The sequence below is a fragment of the Rhipicephalus sanguineus genome, chromosome 4 (assembly GCF_013339695.2).
Source record: "Rhipicephalus sanguineus isolate Rsan-2018 chromosome 4, BIME_Rsan_1.4, whole genome shotgun sequence".
NCBI lineage: Eukaryota > Metazoa > Arthropoda > Arachnida > Ixodida > Ixodidae > Rhipicephalus > Rhipicephalus sanguineus.
In genome coordinates, this window is record NC_051179.1 from 115,933,996 (window position 1) to 115,959,668 (window position 25,673).

At 48.1% G+C, this 25,673-nt stretch overlaps 1 protein-coding gene across 2 annotated transcripts; it reads left to right on the forward strand.

Moving 5' to 3' along the window:
- Positions 1–1,465: 1,465 nt before the first annotated feature.
- LOC119390612 (uncharacterized) lies at positions 1,466–25,376 on the forward strand. 2 transcript variants are annotated; one of them, XM_037658212.2, is made up of 3 exons: positions 1,466–2,635; positions 5,013–5,224; positions 25,084–25,376. In XM_037658212.2, exons 1-3 carry the CDS (start codon positions 1,495–1,497, stop codon positions 25,351–25,353), a joined length of 1,623 nt encoding a protein of 540 aa, XP_037514140.1. In that variant the 5' UTR covers positions 1,466–1,494; the 3' UTR covers positions 25,354–25,376. The 2 variants fall into 2 exon arrangements, with proteins under 2 accessions (XP_037514140.1, XP_037514141.1); XM_037658213.2 differs by having other exon boundaries at positions 5,037–5,224.
- Positions 25,377–25,673: the final 297 nt, after the last annotated feature.

Below are 25,673 nucleotides of genomic sequence, written 5' to 3' on the forward strand. Positions count from 1 at the left end.
CTCGTTCATTACACTTTAAAATTGGGCTGCAAGACGGGACACAAGAACAGAGGAGAGGTGAAACTAGACTGCACTCGGCGGTCTCTCTTTGTTTGTACAGTGCTGTCTTGTTGCGTATAGTTTGCAAAAAAGATGCATCTGTTGGGAATCGCCTGGCTGCCAATGCTAATAATCCGATAAGATATTCGATGCCATCAAATAGTGGTCTCTTCAAGAGTACAACTTTTTGCCGTTGCCACGTGTACGCCTCAAAAACACGAAACACGCTTGTAAGCATTTCAGGCGCGTGAGAAAAATCTGTGCTTTAGATATAAGGGGCATTCGGATGACGTCACGGGCGCCGTTATTCAGTCCTGCTCACTTCTGCAACTAAGCCCCTGAAGATAAGTAGGTTTTAATAACGTGCAGCTCTTCACCGCATTACAATATGACGTCCCCGATGACGCTATGTACAGTCATTTTACCCGTGAGCTGATATCACATGTGCAGGCTTCGATGTCGTGATTTATTGTTTGGTTGAGGTGCACACTATAGACTATTTTACGTAAGACATGTGGGCGCCATTACTTTGGGCTGTTAAACGCATTTTTCCTTATTTTCCATATCTCGACGTTCATGAAGCGTTGAATGCACCAACCCAACCGTTTTCATGAACATGCGTCTACCGTAGCACTGTGCGTTTTGCTGTCAAAGGTAGTACAACAGAGCGATGCTACAGCCCAGCATGTCGCCACCTAAACACATCCGTAAAATTCGCGTAGTCTATAGGGCTCATTGGCGTCTTTTTGCCGGTGGACATTGCAACTACTTTTGTCACGGTGTGCATTACCTTGAATGCGAATTGTTGTCACCTCTTCTGTAAGGAAAAAAAGAAGGAAAACGGAAATATTAGGGTGCTAATCAATCAAACCGCCTGCTTAATTATTGTGGCTCCACTTGTTTCGGTCTCACATGATTGCGACTATACTGAGAGCGCTGCTTTGTTTGACATGTGTTTGACGTGCAGCATTTCATTGACTATGGCGAAAGCACCTTTCCCTTCTTTGAAATGTCCGCACCAAATAATTTCTGCATGGGCTTGTAGCTGGTGATTAAAGCAGTCCTATAAAAATGAAGACACCACGATGAATTTGTACACAAACTGCCGGCGCGCGTAATAATATGCTGTGCTAGTAGCAGTAAGGTGCGCTCGCGTCATCGTGGCTGCCATGTTGGGCAATATAACGAAGATAAGCTGCATCCGTGACGTCACGTAAAGGTTGTTTTTGGGGCGACAATTACTTTATATGCTATGCGTGTCCGCGAATAAATTAGTTTGCGTCGGTAGCAGTAATACTACTACTACTAGTGTCGATGTTATAATATTTATTATTAAAAAAGTTTGCAACAGCGACGATACGTGGAGCAACTTCCGTTCTGTGCCCACCTTTCGGTCTCTGCCAACCCCCCTCGCCCTCCTTTTCTTTTTCGAGCAAATGCGCATTGCGTTGCGGCATGACGGTCGACGTCGACAAACTGCTGTGCGATTCTGTCGCCAAACTAGAAGCTTTCACGAGGCAGCGACGAGAGCTGGATTTGCATCGGTACCTTCTTATCGACATCATGATGCGCAAGATAGAGATGGCAACGCTAGAAGGTCGCAACACCGTTGCGCAAGAACTTGGGAATCCACAGAATGACGGCGGCGAACCACAGCGACCGTGTTCTTTTAATGCCGGCAGAGACCCGCAAGGAGGACGGGCGGAGCACTCGCAAGTGCTGATGGCTGAAATGGCGAGCGAACGCGACAGCATGCAGGTTTCTGATGCTCGCGCCCTTGGTGAAAACGCCCCCAGTGTCACCCGTTCTGAAGCTGCAGACACGTTCCACGGCGCTCTTGGAGTCACTGACCGAGATTCCCTACAGGGTGACGACATAGTGCTCGACGGCGACTCGATGGCTGCAAACAGCAGCACAGACAGTGCGTCTCTAACTGCCGACGAAGGCATCCACTCTGACCTGGACGATGTGGTAAACGCTTTTGGCGATTCCCTTGCAGACGGAGGACCGGAACCTGGCGCTAACACATCGTCAAATGACGTCCCAGGAAACATCGACCTGGTCTCACAGAACAGCGCTGAAGCCCTGGAGAGCTTGCAGTACAAAGACATGACAACGTTCAAGGTAAAGCAAGAGTGTTCAACGCCGCGGAACAGACAAGAGTGCGAGGGTCATGTAAGACAGTGTCTCATAGATGATTCTCGTGCTGAACAAAGTCCGGCCTTCAGAGCCCCGGAGCCTGCTGCTTCTGGTACGGACACGTGGCAAATGACCGCTGGGAAGCCGCCGAAAATTGAAGATATGTCGCACTTTGACAGCGGTGGGTCGCCTTCTTTAGAAACACTGCCGACAAGTTCACGTGAATCTCGCGAAGGCGCACACCTACGCGAAGTTTCTGAGGAAAGCACTCCTCGATGCCACAGTAATAGCGATGGTGACAGACCCAGAACCTCTCAAGTCGGAGCCAACGGTTCCCCTAGGAATCTGCCGGAAAGCGTCGACTCCGCTTCTGAAAACAGCTCAGCAACGCTGGAACGCTCAGGCCACGACGAAACGTGTCCGCTCGAACACACCTCCGAGGGAACATTGCCCGATGGTAAGACCTTTCTTGTTTTTGCTTATATCGAACGACGATGCTTAAAGTGCTTGCCTTGGGCTAGCTGGCAAGGCCTTTTCGAGGGCGTCAAGCACAGTGGCTACCACTGGTACAACAGAAATGTCCACTCTTGTTCAGGGCGTGTCCTCGTCTCCTTGTTTTGTTCCAGTGGTAGCAATTCCGCTATAAACGTCGGGTACATACATAGCGGACCACTTTTAAAGGAAACATCGGCAACCGGTCGGCGCCACTACCGGCCAGCGGTTCCAAGGAGTTTCGCGCAGTGCGCTCTGCGAGTGGTGCTCTTTCGTCGTGCGTTACCGTCTCCTGCCGCGCTTCCAACCATCCCTAAGCGAGCCGTTCATGTGACGAAAGAGCCCTAGTCACAGCGTTTACTGTGCCTGCTCGAAACTTGTTCGGTGGCACAAGCGCTCCGATGTTTCCTTTAACCGTGGACCGCTGCCTACATACTCTTGTGTCAAGCATTCCTACTGCTGGAGCTTGAATTTGACTTGTTTTCGCAATGCTTTCTCAGGAGCTAATATACTTCTCGAAGTCATGAAGTGTTGAGGCTGAAAGATTGTACTGCGCCTCACTTAAGCGTTAGTTTTGATAAATTTTGATATTGAGGAGCTGTTACGTGCGTTTTTACGGCATGCTTATAGCGGTGTCACACGGTAACATTTATTTGCGATCAGACCTGATCCGGATCGAATTTCTGAATCGTGATTAGCTACTTTATGCAAGCTTAAGAAGAGAGCCTATCACTGCTGAGAAACTTGATTCTGGTCTGGCTTAGTCGCGACCAGCAGTGCACCGTGTGGCACCGGTATTAGTTTTACCGCTCTCTCGTTTGGCTTCGTAGCCCATTTACACGTTCACGCCTAAATGAAGTACACGTATCCGTCTGTCAACACATTGTGGAATTGTTCAGCCACTGCCGTAGGTAGTTACTAGCCATCTCAAAAAGAAAAAAAAAAGAACTGAGTCTGTGAAATAATTTCTTTTCCTGCGTTCTGCGCAGATGTTGAATAAGTTGAATAAGCGCGACACAGAAAATGATAGCATGGATTGAAGCCTACCTTACTGCTCGCCACCAATTTGTTAGTTTAAATAAAACAGTGTCAGATGTAGTTCCTGTCAAGTCTGGCGTCCCGCAAGGATCCGTTCTTGGACCACTTTTCTTTTTGTTATATATAAACGATATCGTCGCTAACTTATCTGTAAAAGCCAGGCTTTACGCTGACGACTGCGTGTTGTATGAAGAAATAACGGAAGAAGACCAACTTAGGTTAAACGGGAATTTTAATAAGGTAGTTGACTGGTGTAAGCAATGGCAAATGTGTATTAATTTTGAAAATACAGTATATATGCGGGTAACATTAAAAAAGAAGCTACTAATATATTGCTATGGTACAGAAGACGTTCCTTTGTCAGAAGTTACGAATTATAAATACCTGGGCCTTTACATAACGAGTGATCTCTCGTGGTCAAAACACCTTGACACAGTGCTTGCAAAGTGCCGCCGTAAGTTGGTCTTTTTAAGACGAGCATTAAAATTATCCACACCAACAATAAGTCTCTTGGCATATGAAACACTCGTCCGCCCTGCTTTAGAATATGCCGTAATTATGTGGGACCCGTTCACTAAAACGGACGTAGGAAAACTAGAAAGCTGACAAAAAAAGCTGTTAGATTCGTCTAGAATACTCATGGCCGCACTTCAATCACTAACCTTCTATCTCAAAGTGGCTAACCTGCTGTTAGTAATCGAAATCGCGTATGTCGTTTAAAATTCTTTTTTCAACTAATGAAAGGTCAGTACAAGATCGACACGTCCCACCTTCTGGCATATTCATCAGGATACGATACCAGGCACAGGCACTCACTAGCTGTAACGCCATTCACGAAACGTGTCAACTGTTTTAAGTATTCTTTCTTTCTTAGAACGATAGTGGATTGGAACAAATTGCCCGCTAAAACTGTGACACAGGATTCACTATCGCAATTTGAATCGCTCCTTCAGTAGGAAGGATTTTCTTGTTTGGCTGAGATGTTTTGCGTGCGTTTCTTTTGTTTTTTCTTTTTTACTCATGCTAACTCATTGTCTGTTTGATTTTAGGAATTTTGGAATAACGTCACTTACCTGTTTGTTTTGTTCTTTTAAGCGCATGTGCGAACAAACTCATTGATTGTTTTCCCTTGTTATTTTTCTGTTTCTGTGCACTTATATATGTACCACGCTGCCAAGATCTTGTAGAAGATCGCAGTATCTATACATAAATATAAAAAAGAATTTGATATTTTGTTTAGGTAGAAGGTAGTCTGTTCTTTGAAGTTAAATGCTCCAAAAGATCTTTGATTCAAATTTTGATAGTGATTCGTGACTGCTTTTGTGAAGATGGTGACCATGAAAGCGAAAATGCTCAAGAGGCCGCGCAGACCGCCACTGCTCTCCCACAACGGTCAGTGTGCCGCTTCATAGATTTGTTACCACGCCTCAAGAGACCTCGTTCAGAGCAGGATTTAGCAGCGATGAATGCCGGGAAACGCCCAAGGTGTTCATCCGAAAGCGCCTTGTCTTCAAAGGTGAGCTGCACGTGCTTGGCACTGTTGGAGGTTTCATTCTTGTTTTTTTATTTCGAAAGCTCTAGCTCAGCCATAGAGGACAGGGTGTCAAAGGTAACCAAAATCTGATTCGTGAAGATGCAAGCGCAGTGGTCGCTAGAGGCTGCACCAGTAAGCTTCGAACAGTAAACATAGTTTCAAACGACGTACCAAGTCTAGTCAGTGAGATTGATTTTTTGACGTGTTTTCAAGCGAAGCTCATTATAAGTTAGATATCGGTGGTGGCGGCGGCGTTGTACATACGTGAGAAACCCGGCGCCGGCGAGTGTACAGAAACGCGGCCCTCGAAGGCGCGTCGGTCTCATGCGCCGTTTTCCAATAATTGATGCTCCCTCGATCGTCGGCTTGTCGGCGGTCAGCCGTTTCTGATGTGGCAATCCGATCTTTTATCGAGGTCGCGTGTCATTTCACGTTGCCGCATTTGTTTCCTGGACATGAACGCGTGACCGTCGTTGTTGCCTGCAGCAACTGAAGTGTAGCGTAGCTAAGCACGTGGATAGAGGTCGAACGCCCGGCATCGGGGAAGGAAAAGGTTAGGAGAGAGCATTGCGCACTGCGACAGTAAGAAGAGCAGTATAGGTGAGGCGCGTACACGCCAACCTTCGCTTGCCCGCGCTTTTAAATGCGAAGCATTTCTTAGCGAACCTCTGGCACTTTGAGCGTTTCTATCTATCTATCTATCTATCTATCTATCTATCTATCTATCTATCTATCTATCTATCTATCTATCTATCTATCTATCTATCTATCTATCTATCTATCTATCTATCTATCTATCTATCTATCTATCTATCTATCTATCTATCTATCTATCTATCTATCTATCTATCTATCTATCTATCTATCTATCTATCTATCTACTATCTATCTATCTATCTATCTATCTATCTATCTATCTATCTATCTATCTATCTATCTATCTATCTATCTATCTATCTATCTATCTATCTATCTATCTATCTATCTATCTATCTAGCCGCCTACGTCTGGGTGCTCTCATGATCGCCTCCTTAACTTGGTGTAGCCCAAAATTTTCATGGGAGGGTAAGATGATTTGACGAATATGATTGCCGGGTCATGGCATGAATAACGGTAAAATCCTGTCGTGTACGTCGTCAAACCCTTTCCACTAGACACGTGTGGCTCATACCCGTTTACCACGGGCCGCGGTGTACGGGTATGCGCCACAGGTGATTAACAGTTTATATCTACCCAGGAACGGCGAGAATAGACATTGGTAACTTAAATGCTAGAGCATTAAGGCAAACCAACATCGGCAGCGTTGACTCAACGATTGGAAAGAGTGAAAATTAGGATCCCAGCAGGAATTGAACCCAAGCATTCTGCGTGGCAATCAGGTATTCTACCACTGAGCCACGCCAGGTCTATAAACTGGTTTGGAAAAACAGCCTACGCAGGCGTAATATCGGTGCAACGTCAATTGTGGTCGTGGTGCTGGCTATCTAATTTTACAAAAAAGCAATGAACACTACATGATACCCCTACGATGTGTACTCCTACGATACAGGCGTCATATCAGATTAACGTCTGTAGTTCCAGTGTTGGCTCCGCTTTTATAGCAGTCTAATAAACATTACGTTTGTATTACTATGATTCAGCAAGCTATATTGAAGCATTGCTCGACCCCGGAGGAATGCATTAACGAAAGTTACATATGATATCCACATCACCGCAGCGTAATGTGCACTTCGTCCACCAGAACGACGCAGTCTCCTCTTCATTTCTTACGAGGCTGGGCGATGGCCTCATGCTGACCGAGGATGATGCCAGATTGATTGACAGCCGCTTTGTAGACTAGGCTACGTAGGCAATATATGCCCAGGTAGTCTACGAATACGACAAATACCATCCACTGATGTTGGTCTACGTAGCACTATCCAGGCCCACCAACATAGGCGTGCGCACAGGGGGGGGGGGGGCGGCCGCCCCCCTTATTCACCTAAGAGGGGGGGGCGCAAAGTCAGCCCCCCCACATTGAGATAATAGGGAGGGGGGCGCTGCGACACGGAGGGGGGGCAATGTCAGCGCCATACAATGACATAATTGGGAGGGGGGGCTGCAACAAACCTTCGCCCCCCCCTCCCCTGAAGGGGAACCTTGCGCACGCCTATGCTCATCAAACGTGAAGGGTGGCTTCAGGTTCCGACATGTCGCTGGCTCTGTCGACAGACGATTTGTCGACGAAATGACCGAGGCATCCACGAATTCCAACAGCTCTACTATACGACATACTTCACTACCCATGGACCCCTTGTCACCACGATCACGACCTGCTGGTGCTCACTGATCACGGTGATGATTCCCTTGTTCAAGAACTGTCAAGAACTTCTTGCACACATGCACACAGGTTCGTGAAACGTGCGTGCGTTCTCTGTACACATATAAGCACTACATATCAGCTTACCGCTTCCGGTGTTGGTAATGCCCACGTTGCCATTGGCAGCGTTACCCAACCGTAAACAACTGGTTATGTAACACATGCGGTTCTTCAACATATAATATGTGTGCTTATAAAATTTATACAAATCTTTAGCGTCATTTTGTAACGTGTCGCCCAGTAAAAAAAGTTACGCCACAGTAACCTACCCGCCGCATGCTTCGCATAACATCGACTCCCACGGTACGCGGGATCTGCCGAATTTTTTCCACTAGGGGAAGGGTACCTGAATTTCATTGACATATATTAACTGGATAGCGTCAAAGAGCTCATTTCACAGAATTTCCCCGTGTCGATGGCGGCGTTGGTTGTGAGCGAAAAATCAGCGTTGTCCGTGAGCAAAAATTCGAGGCAAATGCACTAAAAGAAATAATAATAAAGAAATGTTCGGTTCGAGTGGGATCGTGGATTTGAACCTGCGACCCCTCGCTCCGTGGCGCGATGCGTTTAGCCGCTAGGCCACCACGCAAACATGTTCTAGTGTACTAACGGCGAGCTATTTACATACAGCACTTACCATTTATGGTACGCACATCTCGGAATTGCTACAGCTTGGCAGAGGCTTTACTATCACACGCGTGATGGCGCAGCGGGCCACGGGCGTGCTGTTAAACAGCGTCGCCCCGCCGTGTGTCGTCGCGCCGCATGCATGGATATGGGAGCCCGGAGGGCGTCCGCACTTTGTCTTTCCTTGCGGCACTGTTAAGGTGTCCACCGCCAAGCGAAGCGAGGCTAGCGCTTGGGAAGGCGACACGAACACGGTCCGATTATGATGCAGCGCTCTGCTCTTGAAAGCGAAGCTCCAGCGTCCTCCAAGCTTTTAAAGACGATAGTTTTTCTTGGGGAACTTAAACGCAGAAATTTTGGTGTGTCTTTCTGTCTGTCTTTCTGTTTGTCGGCACGCCACTCGATTCAGCCACCCGGCCAAAGTTGAACCACTTGCCCAAGGGCCAGCCATCTTGAACGGCTGACTAGGTTCATACTTGTGTAGATTGTTGAACAAAAAGCAAACATTACGCATATCTGAGGCGCAACATCACTAGGTAAGTATTAGGTGGTGTGTTCCTTTAGTAGAAAATACACAGATACGTAATTCTAGAGACCCTAGTTTCTTAAGCTGCGCTGAAAATGCGACTGCGCTGAAACTTGCCTTCCTCCGTGCCCTCTGCACGAGCTCATTGTCGTGTTTCGGTTTCGGTTCAGTATTGCACTGTACGAATGCCATGGGGCGCCGCTCTGGCATTCCTGTTTTACCCAGGCGACGTGTAAATAAGAGTGTGTGGAGAGTACTCGTTGAGTGCGGATGTTTCTTCTGCTTCGGCGCTTTGCGCCAATCCGCGTGTTCGGGCTGGCTGGCGTCCCCTCCGGTCGTGTCGTCCCCGCCGGTCGCGTTCGCCTGCTGCTGCGCCGGGACTACCAGCCCGCAACACAGCACTGTTTCCCGACGTATTGCCAGATGGCGTCCATATCTCACGCAGCGCCTCTTCTATCGTCTTTAGACGACATTTGCAGGGAAGCACGCAGATACGCGGCCAATCTTTTCTTTCTACTCTTTCACTGTAGCATTAATAGAATCTCTGCGAAGCGCACATGCGCGGTCGGCAGAACACATTCATAAGTAACAATCTCTATGGGTGCCTCTACTATGGTCGCGTGCTGTGTCAGCTTTGCCCTATTTAACTTGAACCAAGAGGCCTATCATTCCTGCTGAAAGTCCGGCAGCATGGACGGCGGCTTTTCCCGCATACTTTACGGTCAAGATGACCGATGGAGTGCGTGGTCCGTTTTACGCAGCCTAGCGAGAAGCATAGGGCGAGATGTTACGGCCTCCCTCCCAGACTTTAATATTATCGCAAGATAATTAAGCGCACCTAAATTCCAGCGTCTATAACTTATAACAAACGGGCGCGAACGCAGGTGTCTGGAATGTTGCGTGCTAACGCATGAAACACTCAGATTCGTGCGTCGTATGCTACGCCGTTCACTTATAGAGGCCCAGGCATAGCCTGTGTTTTTCTTGAAGTACTACTTTCCGCAAACATACACCCTGTATGTTGCTAAATTGTGCTAGTTTTTCTAATTTTCTCCTTTTAGTTCTATGGCGTATGCGCGCATCCAGTAATTTGGAAGGAAATTCTACATAACACCGTTTCAATCATACATGAGGATGCTCTGTCTCACCCCAGTCGGTGTATACGTACGACCACTCGGGCAAAACTGACAGGGTGTGTGTGTGTGTTCCATTCTAGTAAGCAGTACAGCAAACTAATCGTGTTTAAGCGCATGATCAGGTGAGGATGATGGAGACTAGAGACACACGGGCGCTAATTTGCGTCGACCGACAGTCCATTTTCGCGTTTGATAAAGCAGCCAAGGCTTTCACCGTTATAATTAGGCGCGTTGTGCGGTCACGAGTTACCTCATATATTCCGAATTACGGTTTCTGATGAAGTGTTGCTGAAAGTCATCCCGTCATTACGTCACAATATGACGTCACGGAGCGCCCAAATTGTTGACGTTATCACATGACACCGTCGCTTTGTCAAAGGCGGGCCGATCCCAGAGGCACTGTGAAACGACATTAGGTGTAGAAAGCTTTCGGTAGGTGGGATCAATACACTCGACTGCGAAGGCAGAGAAGACTGTTTTCACCTTCGAGTCGCGCTTTGTCTTCGACCCAGGCCTTCTGCGTGGCAAGCAGGTGTTCCACCATCTATCCACGCCGTTGCTTGAAACAATATGTAGAAAAAAGCCTTTACAGGCGTGAATTAGTGCGAGGAGTCGCGTTCACATATAATATTGCGTGGAAGAAGGGTAGAATCGCCCGAGGCCTCACTCACACCATGTGAAATGCGCAACGAGTTTGTGGTTTCAAGGTCCACCCATTACAAAGTAGGAATAATCAAACAAGGAATACTCACTCATCATCATCCGCAACAGCGTCAACGAAGTTTAGTGGGGACTTCGGAACTGTACTTGCAGTAGGCATTCCAGGACAGTTTAAAACGGCCAATGTTACGCGTGCTTATGTTTCTATCCTGAAAGAGGGTTTCAGTACGGGCTCTTTGGTATTTTATTGTTAACTGGCCTACAGCGCAGTCAAAGGTGAAAGGACATATTAAAGTAGGGCAAAAAAGTAAAACAGAAGAAAGGATAAAGACAGGAAGAACGACAAAGATGAGCGCTGACTTCCAATTGATACTTCATCTCGAAGAAACATGCATAAATAACTAGTCGCAGCGGTCCGCCAGAGCGTGCAGTTCAGTTGCAAACTGATCCACCGACTCTTCCGGCCCCTTTTTGCGTCTGCGAAAACGGGCACTTTCATTAGCAATGTTCCGCTCTTTGACGAAGCGACTGTCGGACTTCTGCTTCACATCATATTTTTCTTGCTTCTTCGTCGGTCAGCCCAAATGTAGCAAAGATTTCACGGGCTTGACGTCCTATTGTATAAAGTAGCATGTACACCTGGGCCTTACCGGAACTGTAGCAACGTTTTTGACCGGGCTAATTGGTGAAGCTCTATTATAGCTTACAGCGCACTCTGACACACGGACGAAGAAGAGACACACGAAGACAAGCGCTGCCTTACAAGTGAATGTTATTTCGGTGGAACACACATGTACATATACGTACAGAATCACACATGTGCGAATACATGCTGTCGAAAGCTTCCTTTGACAATGAAAACATTTACGTCACTCAAACTTAAGAAATGCGTGCAGGACAGTTCGCTCCCCGCAACAATGATAGCTCCTTGGGGGATAGCGCTATTCAACGTTCACTAATCGCCTTTTTTCTTCACTTGTTCTTGCGGGGAGCGAATTGTCATGCGCGCATTTCTTAACATTGAGTGACATACAGGTTTACGTGTAATTGTCAAAGGAAGTTTTCGACAGCATGTATTCGCGCATGTGCAATTCTGTACGTACATGTACATGTGTGTTCCATCGAAAGAAAATTCATCTGTAAGTCAGCGCTTCTCTTCGTCTCTCTTCTTCGTCCGTGTATCAGAGAGCACTGTGAGCTATAATGGACCTTACCGGAACGTTCGTCAAGTACTGTGGAGAAGCGGTGGTCATTGAATTGGTCAATACACGCCGGCCTCTCTGACGTTTTGTCACAGCGCAGTTGTGGCAGCTGCTGGAGACCAGGGATAACTGTAGCGGGCTTGTTTTCCATTTTCTAGGAATGCTGCCGTCCACAGCCTCAGCGAAACAGTTTACCGGATCCCACTCATGCGATGTCGTGATGGTATGCCATGTGGCGCACGCCGAACGTGGTCCAAAGAACGCAGACTCCCCACAGTGCAATCCGGTGGCAGAAGCAGCTTCATTTTATTATAACACGTGTTACATATAAAGTAAAATATATATCCTACGCTGTACCATGACGCTAGTCCGTGGTGCGGAGGTTTGCCAACTCTATACCACGTCTCACGGGAGTGTGGTAGAAAGCCAAGGAATTTAAAATCATTTTTAGGCAAGAACCTTGTAAACTGTTTGGAGCAGTAGGAGGCACAACTCGCCAGCTCGGACCCAGAAGTGCAATTAGCGCTTATGAGTCACGTTAGGCGAGAGGTGGAAGCCAGTGGGGCCCTGGACTTGGGACCCCACCCACAATACTCCTTAATGCCCCTTTTTCTACCGCTTCCCTTAAAGGGGCCCGGTCGCCCAAAGATTTGTGGTTTTCAGCGTAAACTAGAAGTATAGGGTCTATTATGCCTACATAGATTTCAAAAGTGGGCCGTAAAAGAATATTTCAGTGCAAAACAAGACATAGAAGTCGCCGGCTGTAAAGCCCGCCCACCGCCGGCGACTGCCATGTTGCTATGGCGCGTGTGACGTCACATGCAGCACGGAACGGAGCCGTCGTTTTCTACCAAAGTTTTAGCCGCTGCAAATCGTGCAATTTCAGTGCCAAGCTGAAGAAGGCTCAAATATCTCGATATCACGTGCAGCTGACCCCGGAACAATATCGTTCGCCGCAATGCAGAGGCTTGCACAGCTAGCTGCTTGTTACGTCACGGCTCGCGAGCGCACCAGTGTTGCCTGACTCTCGGGCCGCTCGGGTGTTTATAAATATATTCGATTATACATTAAGTGCACGACCAAATGCGCTGAAATTTCGCCAGCTTATTTGTGAATGCGCAAGGATTAATCCACATAACACAGATTATGATGGAAAATTGGGTGTCATGGCCCCTATAAAATAGTTTTGTTCGTCTTCTTGCATATAAAAGTAGGCTCCGAGCGTCACATGTTCAATCACGTGGTGAAAGACGTGGCTGCCGTCCCGTGACGCCCCTCACATACCGCGTCCTGTGAACATCTCCAGCACAGTTAGTGTCCCCGAAATCAGTTAATTACTGTGTGCCTTAACGCGAACGCTTGCGCTCTGAAGTGCAAGTTTAAGGATCGTGGAGTCTCATAAGAACATTCAGTAACCTTGCTGGCCATGGGACGCAACCTGGTTATCGGATTTCCAGGACGCATAAGGGTGTGCGAACAGTGTTTTGTGGAGTAATCCTATTTACTGCAGTCATGAAGAGCTCAGAAATCGCGCTTTCTTCGGATCCCTCAAAACATTCCCGTTGGCAAATTGTCAGCGTTAACAAGCTAGCGTACGACCGAGCTATACGCAAGATGCCAAATCAGTCATGACGGCTCCGCATTGAAGCAAGCCTGCGCCAGCGCAGGGCTTCACCAAGCATACACTTGGTTGGCGTGACGCCATAGAGACCTGGCTTTCTGTCGGACATCGTCGTTGCTGGGAAACCAGTCTTGTGTCTGTGTAACTCGCATATAGACCAGAACACAGAGAATTCCATGCGCATCGCCATATTTGCATCGCGCGGCGCGCCATCTATCGCACACCGCGACGAAAACAACATGCGCGGGCTGCCACGCCAGCAGACGCTACACAGAGCAAACGTGAAACTCCCGAAACTCAGCCCCGTCGGAGAGCGTGTTTGGCGCTTTTCTAGCCTGGACATTTTCGCTGATTTTATTGGAACATCAAGAACATCTTGCTCATGCAAGTCCACAATGTATACAGTACGTGCTGAGTGGGCTGCGGAAGCAAACCTCGTCAGATACGTACGCTGTTACATTTGTAAAAAAAGCGTTCTGGCTGTGGTACGCGTGAATCGTATTGCAGTGCAGCTCGCGAAAGAGTGAAACGATGTTTTGTTGCGCCATATTACAAGTTGTGCACAAAGTTTTGTGGAATGTGATCATTTCAGCATGCATCACGTAATAATTAGAGTACGCTTTACGGGTAGTTTCGCGGAACGTAATTTTGTTTCACGAGCGCTCTTACAAAAACGCGTCTTGCTCACAAAAGCGTGCTATCGGAGAGTATACCTGCAGTATCGTTCAGCGATCCCATTTGGAAGCTACCTGCGCGATTTTATTCTTGTAACGATGATGCTTTAACAAGCGAAAGTGTGCGACTCTTAGTTAAGCCGGTTAGCTACGCCTGCGACGTAAAGGACACTGGCGCGAGTACTGTTTACTTACGTACCAATATATGTATTATGTGCAGCTGGATGCCTCGTGTCCAAATAAATTTGGGGACATCAACACTCAGTGAAAGCACGAAATTCTGACCAGCTGTTGAGGAGCACCGTGCCATTTATTACCTTTTGAAGACGAAGTCTCGAAGGCGTGGATGCCATGAAATCACTAAAGCTTAATACTACGTTGAAAGTGGCAAAGCATGTTGATTGCTTGGGCTTGAAAGCACTATCTTGCACGAGACTTTCGTCAAAGGAAACGCTCAAAGGTATGAAGTGCACCCCCACACAAAGCTCGCGCCTGCTCAACCCAGCTGCGTGTCACGCAAATTAGGTTCGCAAAATGAAATAGGTGGGCATCACACTGCAGAATACACGCAATTAGTGTACTTACTCGCGCATTTTCACTCGGCTCCTAGTTTTTTGCTTGAATCGCAGTTATCCACTCGTGGCGAAGCTGAAAACACCGCACCGGTGCACTATTTCCGTGGCAGGGTCGTAATCGTCGCAGACAACGCTAATATCCTCTTGTTGCGCTGCTTGTTTTGGCATCCAAAGACAACGCAGTAGTGCCAGATGAGCTCTTACACGCTGAAGCGGCGTCAACGGGTACTTTTTCGCACTTTAAAGCCTCAGAACTGCAGCTTGCCCTGTTTACTTGGTGCAGCCCGCGCGCGCCTCGGCAGCCCGGTCAGCCCGGCGTCTGGGTGCGAGAGTATCCGCTCGGCTCGCCAGCAGCCTGGGTGCGAGACAGGCGTGCTCTGGTGTATACACGATTTTATTTTCGATTCATGGGCGCCGCCATCTTGGACTGATAAGCGATTGTTCTGCCTGCTTTCTATGTCGTAATATGAAATGATCATGGTCATTAACGCTGAATGTACCGGCCCAAGCGTTTCCGTGCTTGCGAGTTCACCGTAGCGCTGTTCGTTTATTGATACGGATACAAACTACAACGTTATCAGTCCAAGATGGCGGCACCTGTGCTTGTCCGGAAAATGGTGTATAGGGCTGACGCGCTGGAGTTTTGAGTACTGTGGCGGAGCCTGGTGGCGTGCGCCGAAGTTGCTTGGGTAGTCAAAAATGGACGCCGACCGGCGAGTTACGCAGTTCTCAGTTGCTTTAAGCGTTTTACTTAATTTGCGCCTAGTTTTCAGGCTCAAAAAGTGCTTAAAACGTACGCAGGAACTTGTCCGCTATGCCTGCAGAGTGTGACATGTTTGACGAGCGATCCCTGCTTCAACAAACCGTGCCGAAAGCAGGTGGTCTGGGCGACGGTTCTGAGCAGCGCGCGGTCCCCCGCCGTTATTGTTGCGTGGTTAATTGCCTCGAACATGGGGGTAAGGATCCTAATGTGCGGTTTTACTGGTTCCCCTGAAAGCCGTACGAAGTGGAGCGATGGAACCGCTGAATACGTGCCGTCCGACGCGTGAAGTGAGTACGCGAGCAAAACGTGGTTTTCAACGTAACGTGCTGATTACTTTTCGTACGCGCGTGCACGCGTTTATATATGTATATATTCCCTGTGTGCAGTCCAGACGGCACGCCGTGGCTGCCGACGGCGATCACGAGGATATGCAGCCGGCATTTCGTGCGAAACGAGAAAACGATGCCATGAGTCACCCTGCGTATGTGCCTACGATTTTTCCGGCAGCTTACAGCCGGCTGCTTCCAGCGGTCGGCTGTAAACATTGCGCGCCGTCGCTTCTCGACCGCCACCGCACGCTGACAGAATTTGACGAATTCCCTAGAAGAAAATGTTGAAAATTACGACCGTGCATGGGGAAAAGTGTGTTTGCGACTGAATGCGGCAGAAAAACGGCACACGACGCCAATGCGCTCATTCGGGCCGCCGACGGCTAGCCTTCGTCACTGGACCTTTCTTGATTCCGTTTCGTCGTGTAATGCAAATCATGTCGGCTTTCTTAACAGCAATCTTTTCGTTTATGCACTGTCGTTAATCGCGCGAGCATGCCTCGTAAAACTTAACTCGAGTTCAACGTCGTATGAGATTCGCTGCACTTGCGAGTTGCAGCGCGCCGAAATGGTTCCTTCAATCTGCTGCACGTCGTAAACATACTTGACGTTGACGAGCTTCTTGCGTTTACGCAGATTGCTTGGCCTGAAGAACTCAGCCAACGCCAGAAACTGGCCGAGATCCAAAGCGCAGCACAACCGACAGCGGCGGCTCCATTGCGCATCTGAGCTTAGTGCTGCATGCGGCCGCCTGTCTGACTACTCGAAACCAAAGAACTTGTCGTAGGGGGCGCTTTTTAGCACCGTTTTCGCAGCGGCGCCTGGGCAGCCAGTCAGGCCTATACTCGCGGACTTTTCTTTGCATTGGAAGGAAAGCTGCGGGGGCGGAGTTCTTCACACCTACTCCTACGCGAAGTAGTTCGCTTTGGCGCGTGTCTCGCACCGCTGTGGAAAGTGACCGCCGCGCGCTACCAGCGGTGCTTTTCGACGCCGACGCCGCTTAGCGCTTGAGGTACGGGCAGAGGGCGGAAACTCCCTATACCTGCGTTGGGACGCGCTCTCGCGTGCTGATCCGGTGCGACAGCGCCGGTTCCACCACTGGCGGCTGCCGAGTATCTACTGGAAATAATTCACACACACACACACACACACACACCACACACACACACACACACACCACACACACACACACACACACACACCAACACACCACACACACACACACACAACACACACACACAACACACACACACACACACACACAACACACACACACACACACACACACACACACACCACACACACACACACACACACATATTTTAAAAAGACGTCACCGGTGATGTCAGCAAATAGAAGGAAAGGTCGCGAAACCGAGAGGAGGAGGGTGCCCATGGAAGCCTCGTATCCCAATTCGCATGCAAGGGAATGTGTTCGTGCTATCTTGCAGGTCCGCTGGTCGCTCGGGCGACGCGGCCATCGCTAAATTTAGTTAAATCATCTTTTTAATTTTGTTCGTGTGTTGTGAAGTGGCCGAACTAAAGCTGACCGATTTCTCAGTAAGAGTGAACTCGATCAACAACAAGTAAAAACTTAAATCTTTTTCTTTTTATTCACACGTTTTGGTACTAAGAAAACAGGAACATACACGTAGTGTGAAAGTGTCAATCTGCAAAAGCAGCTTTAATTTACAACTGAAATATGCACATACTGAGCAAACATTGAACCCAGAATATCCGATGCAATGCAAAAATTATTAACAATCACGAGCAGGCCACGTCGTACTTGACTCAAACAGGCCTGTTATGACGGCGCACATATTTTTCTTACAGAACTTGAGTACCAAACAAGACAGAAGTTCAGGGTAAGATAGTCTTGAAGCGAGTAGAAATCGTTGGAAAGGGAATGCCGCTGGAGACAATGCTTCGACAAGTTGACTTGTCTTCGTCAGGGCAGCAGCATTGCCTTCACGAAGAAAAGAGCACTTGTCGAAACGTTGGCTCCAGCGACATTCCCTGCTAAACGATTTCTCAAAGCATCAGTGTGTCTATTACATGTATTCCAGTGACAGTATTAGAAGTTAGAAGTAAAGGTCCACAAAGTTTCAAACTGGCTACATACATTTCCACGAACTGGAAGGAGCATATAATTGCTTCACATTATTTAAACTACATGGCAAAAGTAAAGGATTAACAAACTGTGTCGCCGAACCAATACGCATTCAAGCCTTTCATTAAACGTATTTTGATGGCAACAGGTGGGCTATCGTCATGACGAACTAGTCTAGCGACACTGCGCTCATGTCAGTCCAGTCAGGCTCGCAGAAAACTGGATTTACTCAGGTACTCATGCAAAATGAATACCTGCTCTAATAATGGACCCAAATACTTCTGCTCACCCGTTCTCACTAGGAAACCTAAAAAACCTTCGCCGTAATTGAAATTCATGGGTTAACAAACGACACAGCCGCGCAAAACATATGATGCCCCGGTTTAGTCATCTTCGTCTAATACTCGGTTGGCCTCCTCGACTTGGCTCCCTGCGGCTGCCGTTCGCTGCACGCCCCATCAAATGTATTATCTTTCCCGTATTCATACTTGGCACGCCAACCGAGCGAAGATAACCAAGTGCGATCCAACTTGTGATATCGCTGAGCGAGTGGCAAGGGTGGGCGGAGGCAATGCTTCGCCCGACTTAAAGGAGCACTGACACAAAAATTTTGCACCTTGTTTTTTTTGTTGCAATAGATAGCTTATGATCCACTTATCACGGCTGCAAACCTCGTTTGCGCGAGTGCGCGACGGTTATTTATTTAGAGACGTTTTTAGAGCGCCCAGTCGCAGTTTCGGTTTCAAAGAGCACCGAGCTAGGCAGCGTCCTCCGGGGGCCGGGAAAACACAGCTGGCCACGTGAACACGCAAAATTGTGACGTAGGCGGCGCGCGAGCGTGGATGCGGTTAGAGTCACTGTATATGCTACCTGTGACTCTAGATGCGGTGGGCGCCGAACCAGGTCAAGTGGCGCCAGCTATGGAGGATTAGAAACAACTAACAAACGCGTAATCTATGTCCTCCGAGCATTCGGAAGCGCCCATCTCGACTCGCTAAGCTTACAGCATGGATTATTTGACTATGGCTCTCAAAAACGGCGCCGAATCGGGACGAATACATTGCTGTCGAAGCTTAAGGACATGAATCTAAAGCAAATGGAAGCATAAGTTCGGAACTTACACGTTACAGAGCGCACGGCGGCCACTTGATAGATTCGAAGTGGACGACAACCGCTTTTGGCAGTGCTGCCATGTTTTTCGGAGGCGCGAATGCCTCGCCGGCGAAGCTTGCCGTGCAAGTTGGACAGCTCTCGCGCGTGCGGCGACGGCCGACGTTCTGCGGCACCGCGCCGTTGCGGCAGGCTTGCCGCTAGCGTGAGCGGGCCATAACATCTGCCAACGGGCACGACGAGCGAACAGCGGAAGAGAACACAACTAGCACACGCAAAGCCGCAGGCACGGAGGAAGAAATGGCAGGTACCACGGCACAACCAGCCACCAGCCAACACAAACTCGTGACGTAGGTTTGTTTACACACCCCCCGCGTTGATGTCGGCGTCGCGAAGCGCCCGCATCTCGCTCAGTCGCGCGGCATGCACTTTAAAATTGATTTTAAATATGTTCTAGGCTATATTGGCCCTTGATATTTCGTAGACGTTGTGTACGGCTCCACATACATCTATTTCACTCATTATCTCGCCTTCGAAATTTTGTGTCAGTGCTCCTTTAACATTCACAAAATAAGAAATAAACCAGACAAATAAACTGAACAAGCGTTCTTTACAGTTCCATCAAATTTCTTTATTGGTAAAAATTCGCGAAATACAATAAATGTGAACATCCACATCGACCTTACTTCGTTCAAGCAGATCTTAGGATGCCCGGCAACCGCTACGAGCGCGCACGTACGTTCCTTGAAACCGACACTGTAGCTTAGTTTCTGGGGCCTGGTACGGGTAAACGGCGCGACTTTCTCACGCGTGCAAAAACACAAAGTGGCAACGTATAAAGTAAACCGAATACAAATATGTCAATGGTGTGAGCTGCGTCCTGTCTCATAAACCTACATGTACATAATGGAGGGTGGTTTTTTATATCTCACGCAGAAAATAGGGACACAGTTGTGGGGCTGCATTGATTAGCGGTATAGGATACGTGCGATTTGGCTGTGTAGCCTTCGCTTCATTGCCGAGAAAAGTCCGCGAGTATAGAAGCCAGGGAGTCTCACAAATTTCAGGGAACTAAGTTATATGCATAGATTCTTGGAAACGGTACCGTTGAAAAAGAAAGCACCACTCGTCACCAGAGAAAATTCAGGAAAAGAGAGAGAACAACCACAAAGTTTCCTCTAAGAGAAAAAAAAAAAACATTTACTCGAGCCGGTGATGTTCCCTCGATTCTTCACGGTTAATGTTCTGGCTATATTTAGTGTCACGTGGAAACGCAGGATAAACCATGGAACGCTTATGTGAACGAGGCTACATGCACGGATATGAAATTTTCAGGCACCCGTGAAAAGGGGCGGACCACGTAAAGCCACGCCTTCGAGTATAACATGGCCCAAGCAAAGCTTTAATTAGGTGCCTAGCCACGCTTGCTGCACTTGCCCAGCGCTCGCCTATTCACTGTAACAGCGAAGAAGCATTTCTACGTTAGTTAAACAATGCACTTTTTACAGCGAAAGCTGTTATGAGATCACAACAAGGGCCGTTTTTGGCGCTGTAGTTGTCCGCCGCCGCCGCCGGTGTCCGTAACCACTATCGCTCGAAATAAGAAAAAAATGTTGCCCGCATCTTCCCACGGGGGGAACTCGAGTAAATGCGTCGCAGAGTGGTGGAGGTATCGCGTGAATGATGCGTAATTGGGTTTCGGCAGAAGCTTCGCGCTGCCCGAGTGATGGATCCGCTGCTCGACGTTCACGAACGGTTGCTTCTTCTCGAGCACGACGTTCAGGATCCACAGCCCGTCGTTGCCGTTTCGCAGCTGCTTCTCGTTCCCCGAGTGAAGGATCCGCAGCCCGTCGTTGCCGTCTCGCAGCAGCTTCTCGTGCACGAAGTTCCGGGTCCGCAGCTCGCTTCAAACGCTTGCGTTCAGCGTCGTATGCTCGTCTCTTCGCAGCCTTGTCTTCTGCGTTGCTTGCTGTTGTTGACGCCGACGACGGTGAGGGTGGGGTAACGTTGCCTTCGAGTGGTGGGACGCTGATTGAAGGCACTATTGCTTCCATCGCAGCTACTCGAGTAAGCAAAGCGTCAAGTCAAGCGAAAGCCAAGTAAAGACTCCCTTGACTGAATTCCGAACGCGCGCTCCGCCCCTTATATACACACCGCCCGCGTTCGATCGAGAGGAGGGAGGGAGCGAGGGAGAGGAGAGACCTGCTGCCGGCACGAGACGAGCGAGCCGAGCATGCGCAGGGGGGGGGGGGGGATGGCGGCCGACGCCGCAGGTGCGACTAAGAAATGCTCCGCATTTAAAAACGACATAAGAAAAATATTCCAGAATGGGACGAGGTTCGAACCTGGGCCTTCTGCGTGGGAGCACATTATCCTACGGCAGAACCATGCCGGTGCTTGAAACTACTTTGCAAAAAGACCCTATACAGTCTTCATGTCGGGAAGGAACCACATTAACATATGTAATGTAGCGTGGTAGAAGAGTAAAATAACAACCAAGTGTCACACAATGCGTATTCTGTAACCAGGCGTCACACAATGCGAATTGCGCAACGAATGAGTTCTTGAATGCTTCCAACCCATTAGAAAGGGATCTTCCATAATTCTTCGTCATTAGCCACAGCATCAACAAAGTGCACATAATGCCTTACAGGTGTTTAGCAGGTACCACGGTTCTGCGCAAAATGACGAAAAATTGCGTAGAGGCTGCTTTCTTCCTTCACAAAAATTATGCTTTATAGCGTAGTGGGTTCCTCGCAAGTGCACTTCTATTGGTTGCCAAGGAAGCCCATAAGGCTCCCATGATCCATTTGCTCAGGGTCTCAATAAAGTTAATTCCCCTTTCTCTATCTCTTTCTCACGTTAGCGTATGTTATAAAGCGTTGTGGGAGAATGAAATAACGACCGGGCGTCACACAATGCGAAATACGTAACTAGTGGGTCATTTTAAAGAGAGAGAGAGAGAAGAAATAATAGAGAAGGAAAGGCAGGGAGGTTAACCAGTATGGGACAACCGGTTTGCTACCCTACACATTGGGACAGGGTGGGGGAGATTAAAGCTTCCAACCCATTACAAAAGGCTCAGTCATAATTCTTCATCGTCATCAGCCGTCGCATTAAGAAAGTGCACATAATACATAAAACTGCACATACGTCCGCATTCTTTTCGATATTCATGTTTCGATCGTGCTGATCGAATCTGCAACATGCGAGTGAAGTGAATTGCCCACGGCTAGAGTCTCAGCTTGGCTGTGACACAAGCGCTAGTGAATGGAATGTTAAATGCTTGTGTTCCGTTGAAGAAGTAACTCCGCGTTCCTGACTGCGCAAGCCACGACGACGGCGTAATATATTTGTAAACCATCACCCCGTTAAGCATGCTGTCCCTAGCAGCAGCGATGGCGCTACTCGCTGGCGGCCTACTACTGCGGCAAATCCGTCAGGCAGGCTTGGTACGTACTACCTCGGAGTGCCGTTCAGTCCATACGTCAATTATAGTTCATGCAGTTTTTTTGTAGCACACACAGGATTTCGCAAAGAACCGTCGATGCACGGTAACATAGCTGAAATATAACCTTTCGCACCGCAGCAAATATTTAAGTGGTGAGCACTTAGCACTTTTCATGGTTTGGGAAAGTATTTTGGTCTCATATCCATTTCAGTGCAGCCATAGGCGTGCGCAGGGGGGGGGGGGGCGCAAGGGGGCGAGAAGGGGGGGGCGCAAAGTCAGCCCTATACATTGTAGGGGGGGCGAGCAGAGGGGCGCAAAGGCAGCCGCATACATTGACATAATAGGGAGGGGGGCGCTGCAACGAACCTTCGCCCCCCTAAAGGGGAACCCTGCGCAAGCTTATGAGTGCAGCTCTTGACTTCATCTGCTAAAAGTCTGTTCCTATATATGCCAACAAACTGGTTGACCCTCCTCCGGGCGCCATCTTGAATCGCACGGCGCGCCACCTATAGTTCGTGGGCATTGCGAGTAAACTATCACTTATGTGTACGCACGGTCATATTAAAAAAAAATGAAGGGCAACCGTTGCATAGCATAACCAAGACAAAAATAGTCAACAAGCACGCAAATATGCACTGTGCCGTTACAACAAAACAAAGCTTAAGTGCACTAGTAACGGCCAAGAATGCCACTGTCTTCGAGAAAATTTTTCAATGCTTTTAAAGCACGCTTCTGTAAACATCTTGTTGGCCACGGGCCCAACAGTTTCCTTACGCTTAGTGGTCTGTGGTCTAACGCCATTAACGATGATTTAAGTCGGCGTCTTCATGAGTGAGCTCTAGCTATGTTATTAGCCATCTCGAAGCGAAATGTTCACACAGCTAGTGCCTAAGCAAAGAACGAGCTTTATATTCAGCACTAATGCTCATATAGCGACTGAGGAATCGTCAAATGACACGCACTTGGCCCGAAAATAGCATATTCGAGAACGATGTGCCAAAACTGCTGCTTCTGTGCGCATGCTCTTCAAGCGAGAAGTACATGGCTAAGTCGGTGTCTCGTCATATGCGCTGTACAGTACATAGGCGCTCAGCCCTGCGACGCGGTACTTGTATACGAGTTCAGAGATGGGAATAATATCTTGATCGGAAAAGGACACGTCTTCATATTTCAGGAATTCCATGTCACTGTGAAGTCACAGGTAATGATCACACCACCGATCACGCTGCTCCGTAAGCTTTTCAAGGCATCAGACAACGCTGCTGTCAAGGTCAGGCTATGCGGAATACCACAATTTTTTCAACTACCGGTTGCACCATCTGGACTGTTTCCTCAGCTTTCGCCTCCCAAGTGCAGTTTGCTAGTTCAAGTTTACCCAATATCGTTGGTTATTGGAAGAAGTAACTTTTACGAGGTCTTTTGCTTTTTGCATCGCAAAGGCAACGCTGATTGACATTATTGTGGTCGCTAGGGGATCCTTCAACGAATTCTGCATAAGTGCATCCGCTATAAACATAAAGAAGAGCTCGCGATTGCACTGGCTTGCTTTTACTAAATACCATTGCCACATTGGAACACAGACGTCATTACTAATCCCAGTGGAAGGCACACTCAGTTTCTAAGGACAACAGATCTTCGCAAGTGGCGGTGGCTTGAAGCTGGTGTTCGTTGTACAAGCAATCTTTGCTGTGACAGTGACCGACTGTTATGAGGTGACCTGTTGTTCTTTGCACTCCCTTGCCTTCCAACCTTCCCTGTCTGTTCGCCTGTGTTGATGGGCGAATCGCATCATCCTTTCAGCTTAGCCTCTCTGCTTCGATGGTTCGGACCTTCGTTTATCGCTAGAAAATAAATTCAGGAGCCCTTGCCCTATTCGAGAAAATGGGCGCAAGGGAAGCTTGGCGCGTGCGTGGCTGACGTGCTACTTCTTTCTTTCTTTCTTTCTTTCTTTCTTTCTTTCTTTCTTTCTTTCTTTCTTTCTTTCTTTCTTTCTTTCTTTCTTTCTTTCTTTCTTTCTTTCTTTCTTTCTTTCTTTCTTTCTTTCTTTCTTTCTTTCTTTCTCTTTCTTTCTTTCTTTCTTTCTTTCTTTCTTTCTTTCTTTCTTTCACATTGCGCAGTGATACATCCTAACTGTTTGCCTACTCCATGCCGGGAATTGGACATTTATGCACGTGCTTAGCATCGCAACACGTCAGTGGCTACAATGGCTGTTATGCGATCATATACCAGACAATAAACCGTTACAACGTGAGGTGACTAGTGACCTCAATAAGATCAAGTTGCCGTATCAGAAACGGTTCATCGCCGGCAAGGCCACGGTCGTGAGAGCATCAGTTAATCGAAAACGGCTCACGCAAATGCGCGTGTGGCCAGCGCACCATGGAGAGCCGTATTTCTGTACGCTCGCCGGCACCGGTTTTTTTGCGCACGACGCCGAGATCTGAGTTATCAAAGCTTTGCTTAAAAAGCTGGAAATGTCAAGATAATGCGCTTTCTATTATTTCTCAAACCACACGAAGTATTGCCAAGTGATTTAAGGCGCGCATTGGGAACGATTATAGGCATCCATTGGTCAGTGACTATTGGCCTCAGCAGAGTTTGGGAAGCGATAATTGTGATGATGATGTTTTGCTTAACTCAACCGGTAAGAAGTGGTCATTATAAGCCTAATTCTTATTTCTCTTACGTTTCACCTGCAGGGCTCATCGAACAGCGAGAGAGACCTGTCCGCATCAGGGCCTTCCGCGTCTTCAGAGTCCATTGGCATCAACTTCGAAGTCGTCGAGGAAGCAGAGCCGCAACTTGCGCAAGGAGGCGACGCAGATGTGTCCAGCGATGCCTCCAAAGCCGAAGACGCACCTGCTTCCGACCTCTTCGACTTAACCGTCCTCAAAAATGTCATTGTGAATGTCAGTGAATTGCCGATCCCCTCAAATCTACTGGAATTGCCCGACCAGGAACCAAAATAGCCTTTCCTTCTTCAAGATGGCCCTGATCAGTCTTCTATCAGCTTCCCACCAGATTTGGAGGCGTTTTAAATTGGGTAGAAATAAAATTTTTTTGCAGCAAGTGGTCAACATTTCTTTTTGTTAAGTAGCGTCGAGACGCTGGCGACGGCGACAACTCGTCACAAGACGAGCATATGAATGTCAGTGAAACCAACTTAATGCAACATTAAGCTCGCCTAAACGTTTTCTTTGGCCTCCACTTCGAGAACATCATCTCACCATCCTGCTCATGAACGGCCTTCTCTATTCTTCATCTTTGGCTTTGATTATAGCCAATATGA

Excerpts from the sequence above, each read along its gene's own strand:
- LOC119390612 (XM_037658212.2), top strand. The coding sequence starts at position 1,495 with ATGACGGTCGACGTCGACAAACTGCTGTGCGATTCTGTCGCCAAACTA. Across the intron at positions 2,636-5,012 it reads CGAGGGAACATTGCCCGATG|TGATTCGTGACTGCTTTTGT; the intron begins GTAAGACCTTTC and ends AAATTTTGATAG. Across the intron at positions 5,225-25,083 it reads AAAGCGCCTTGTCTTCAAAG|GGCTCATCGAACAGCGAGAG; the intron begins GTGAGCTGCACG and ends TTTCACCTGCAG.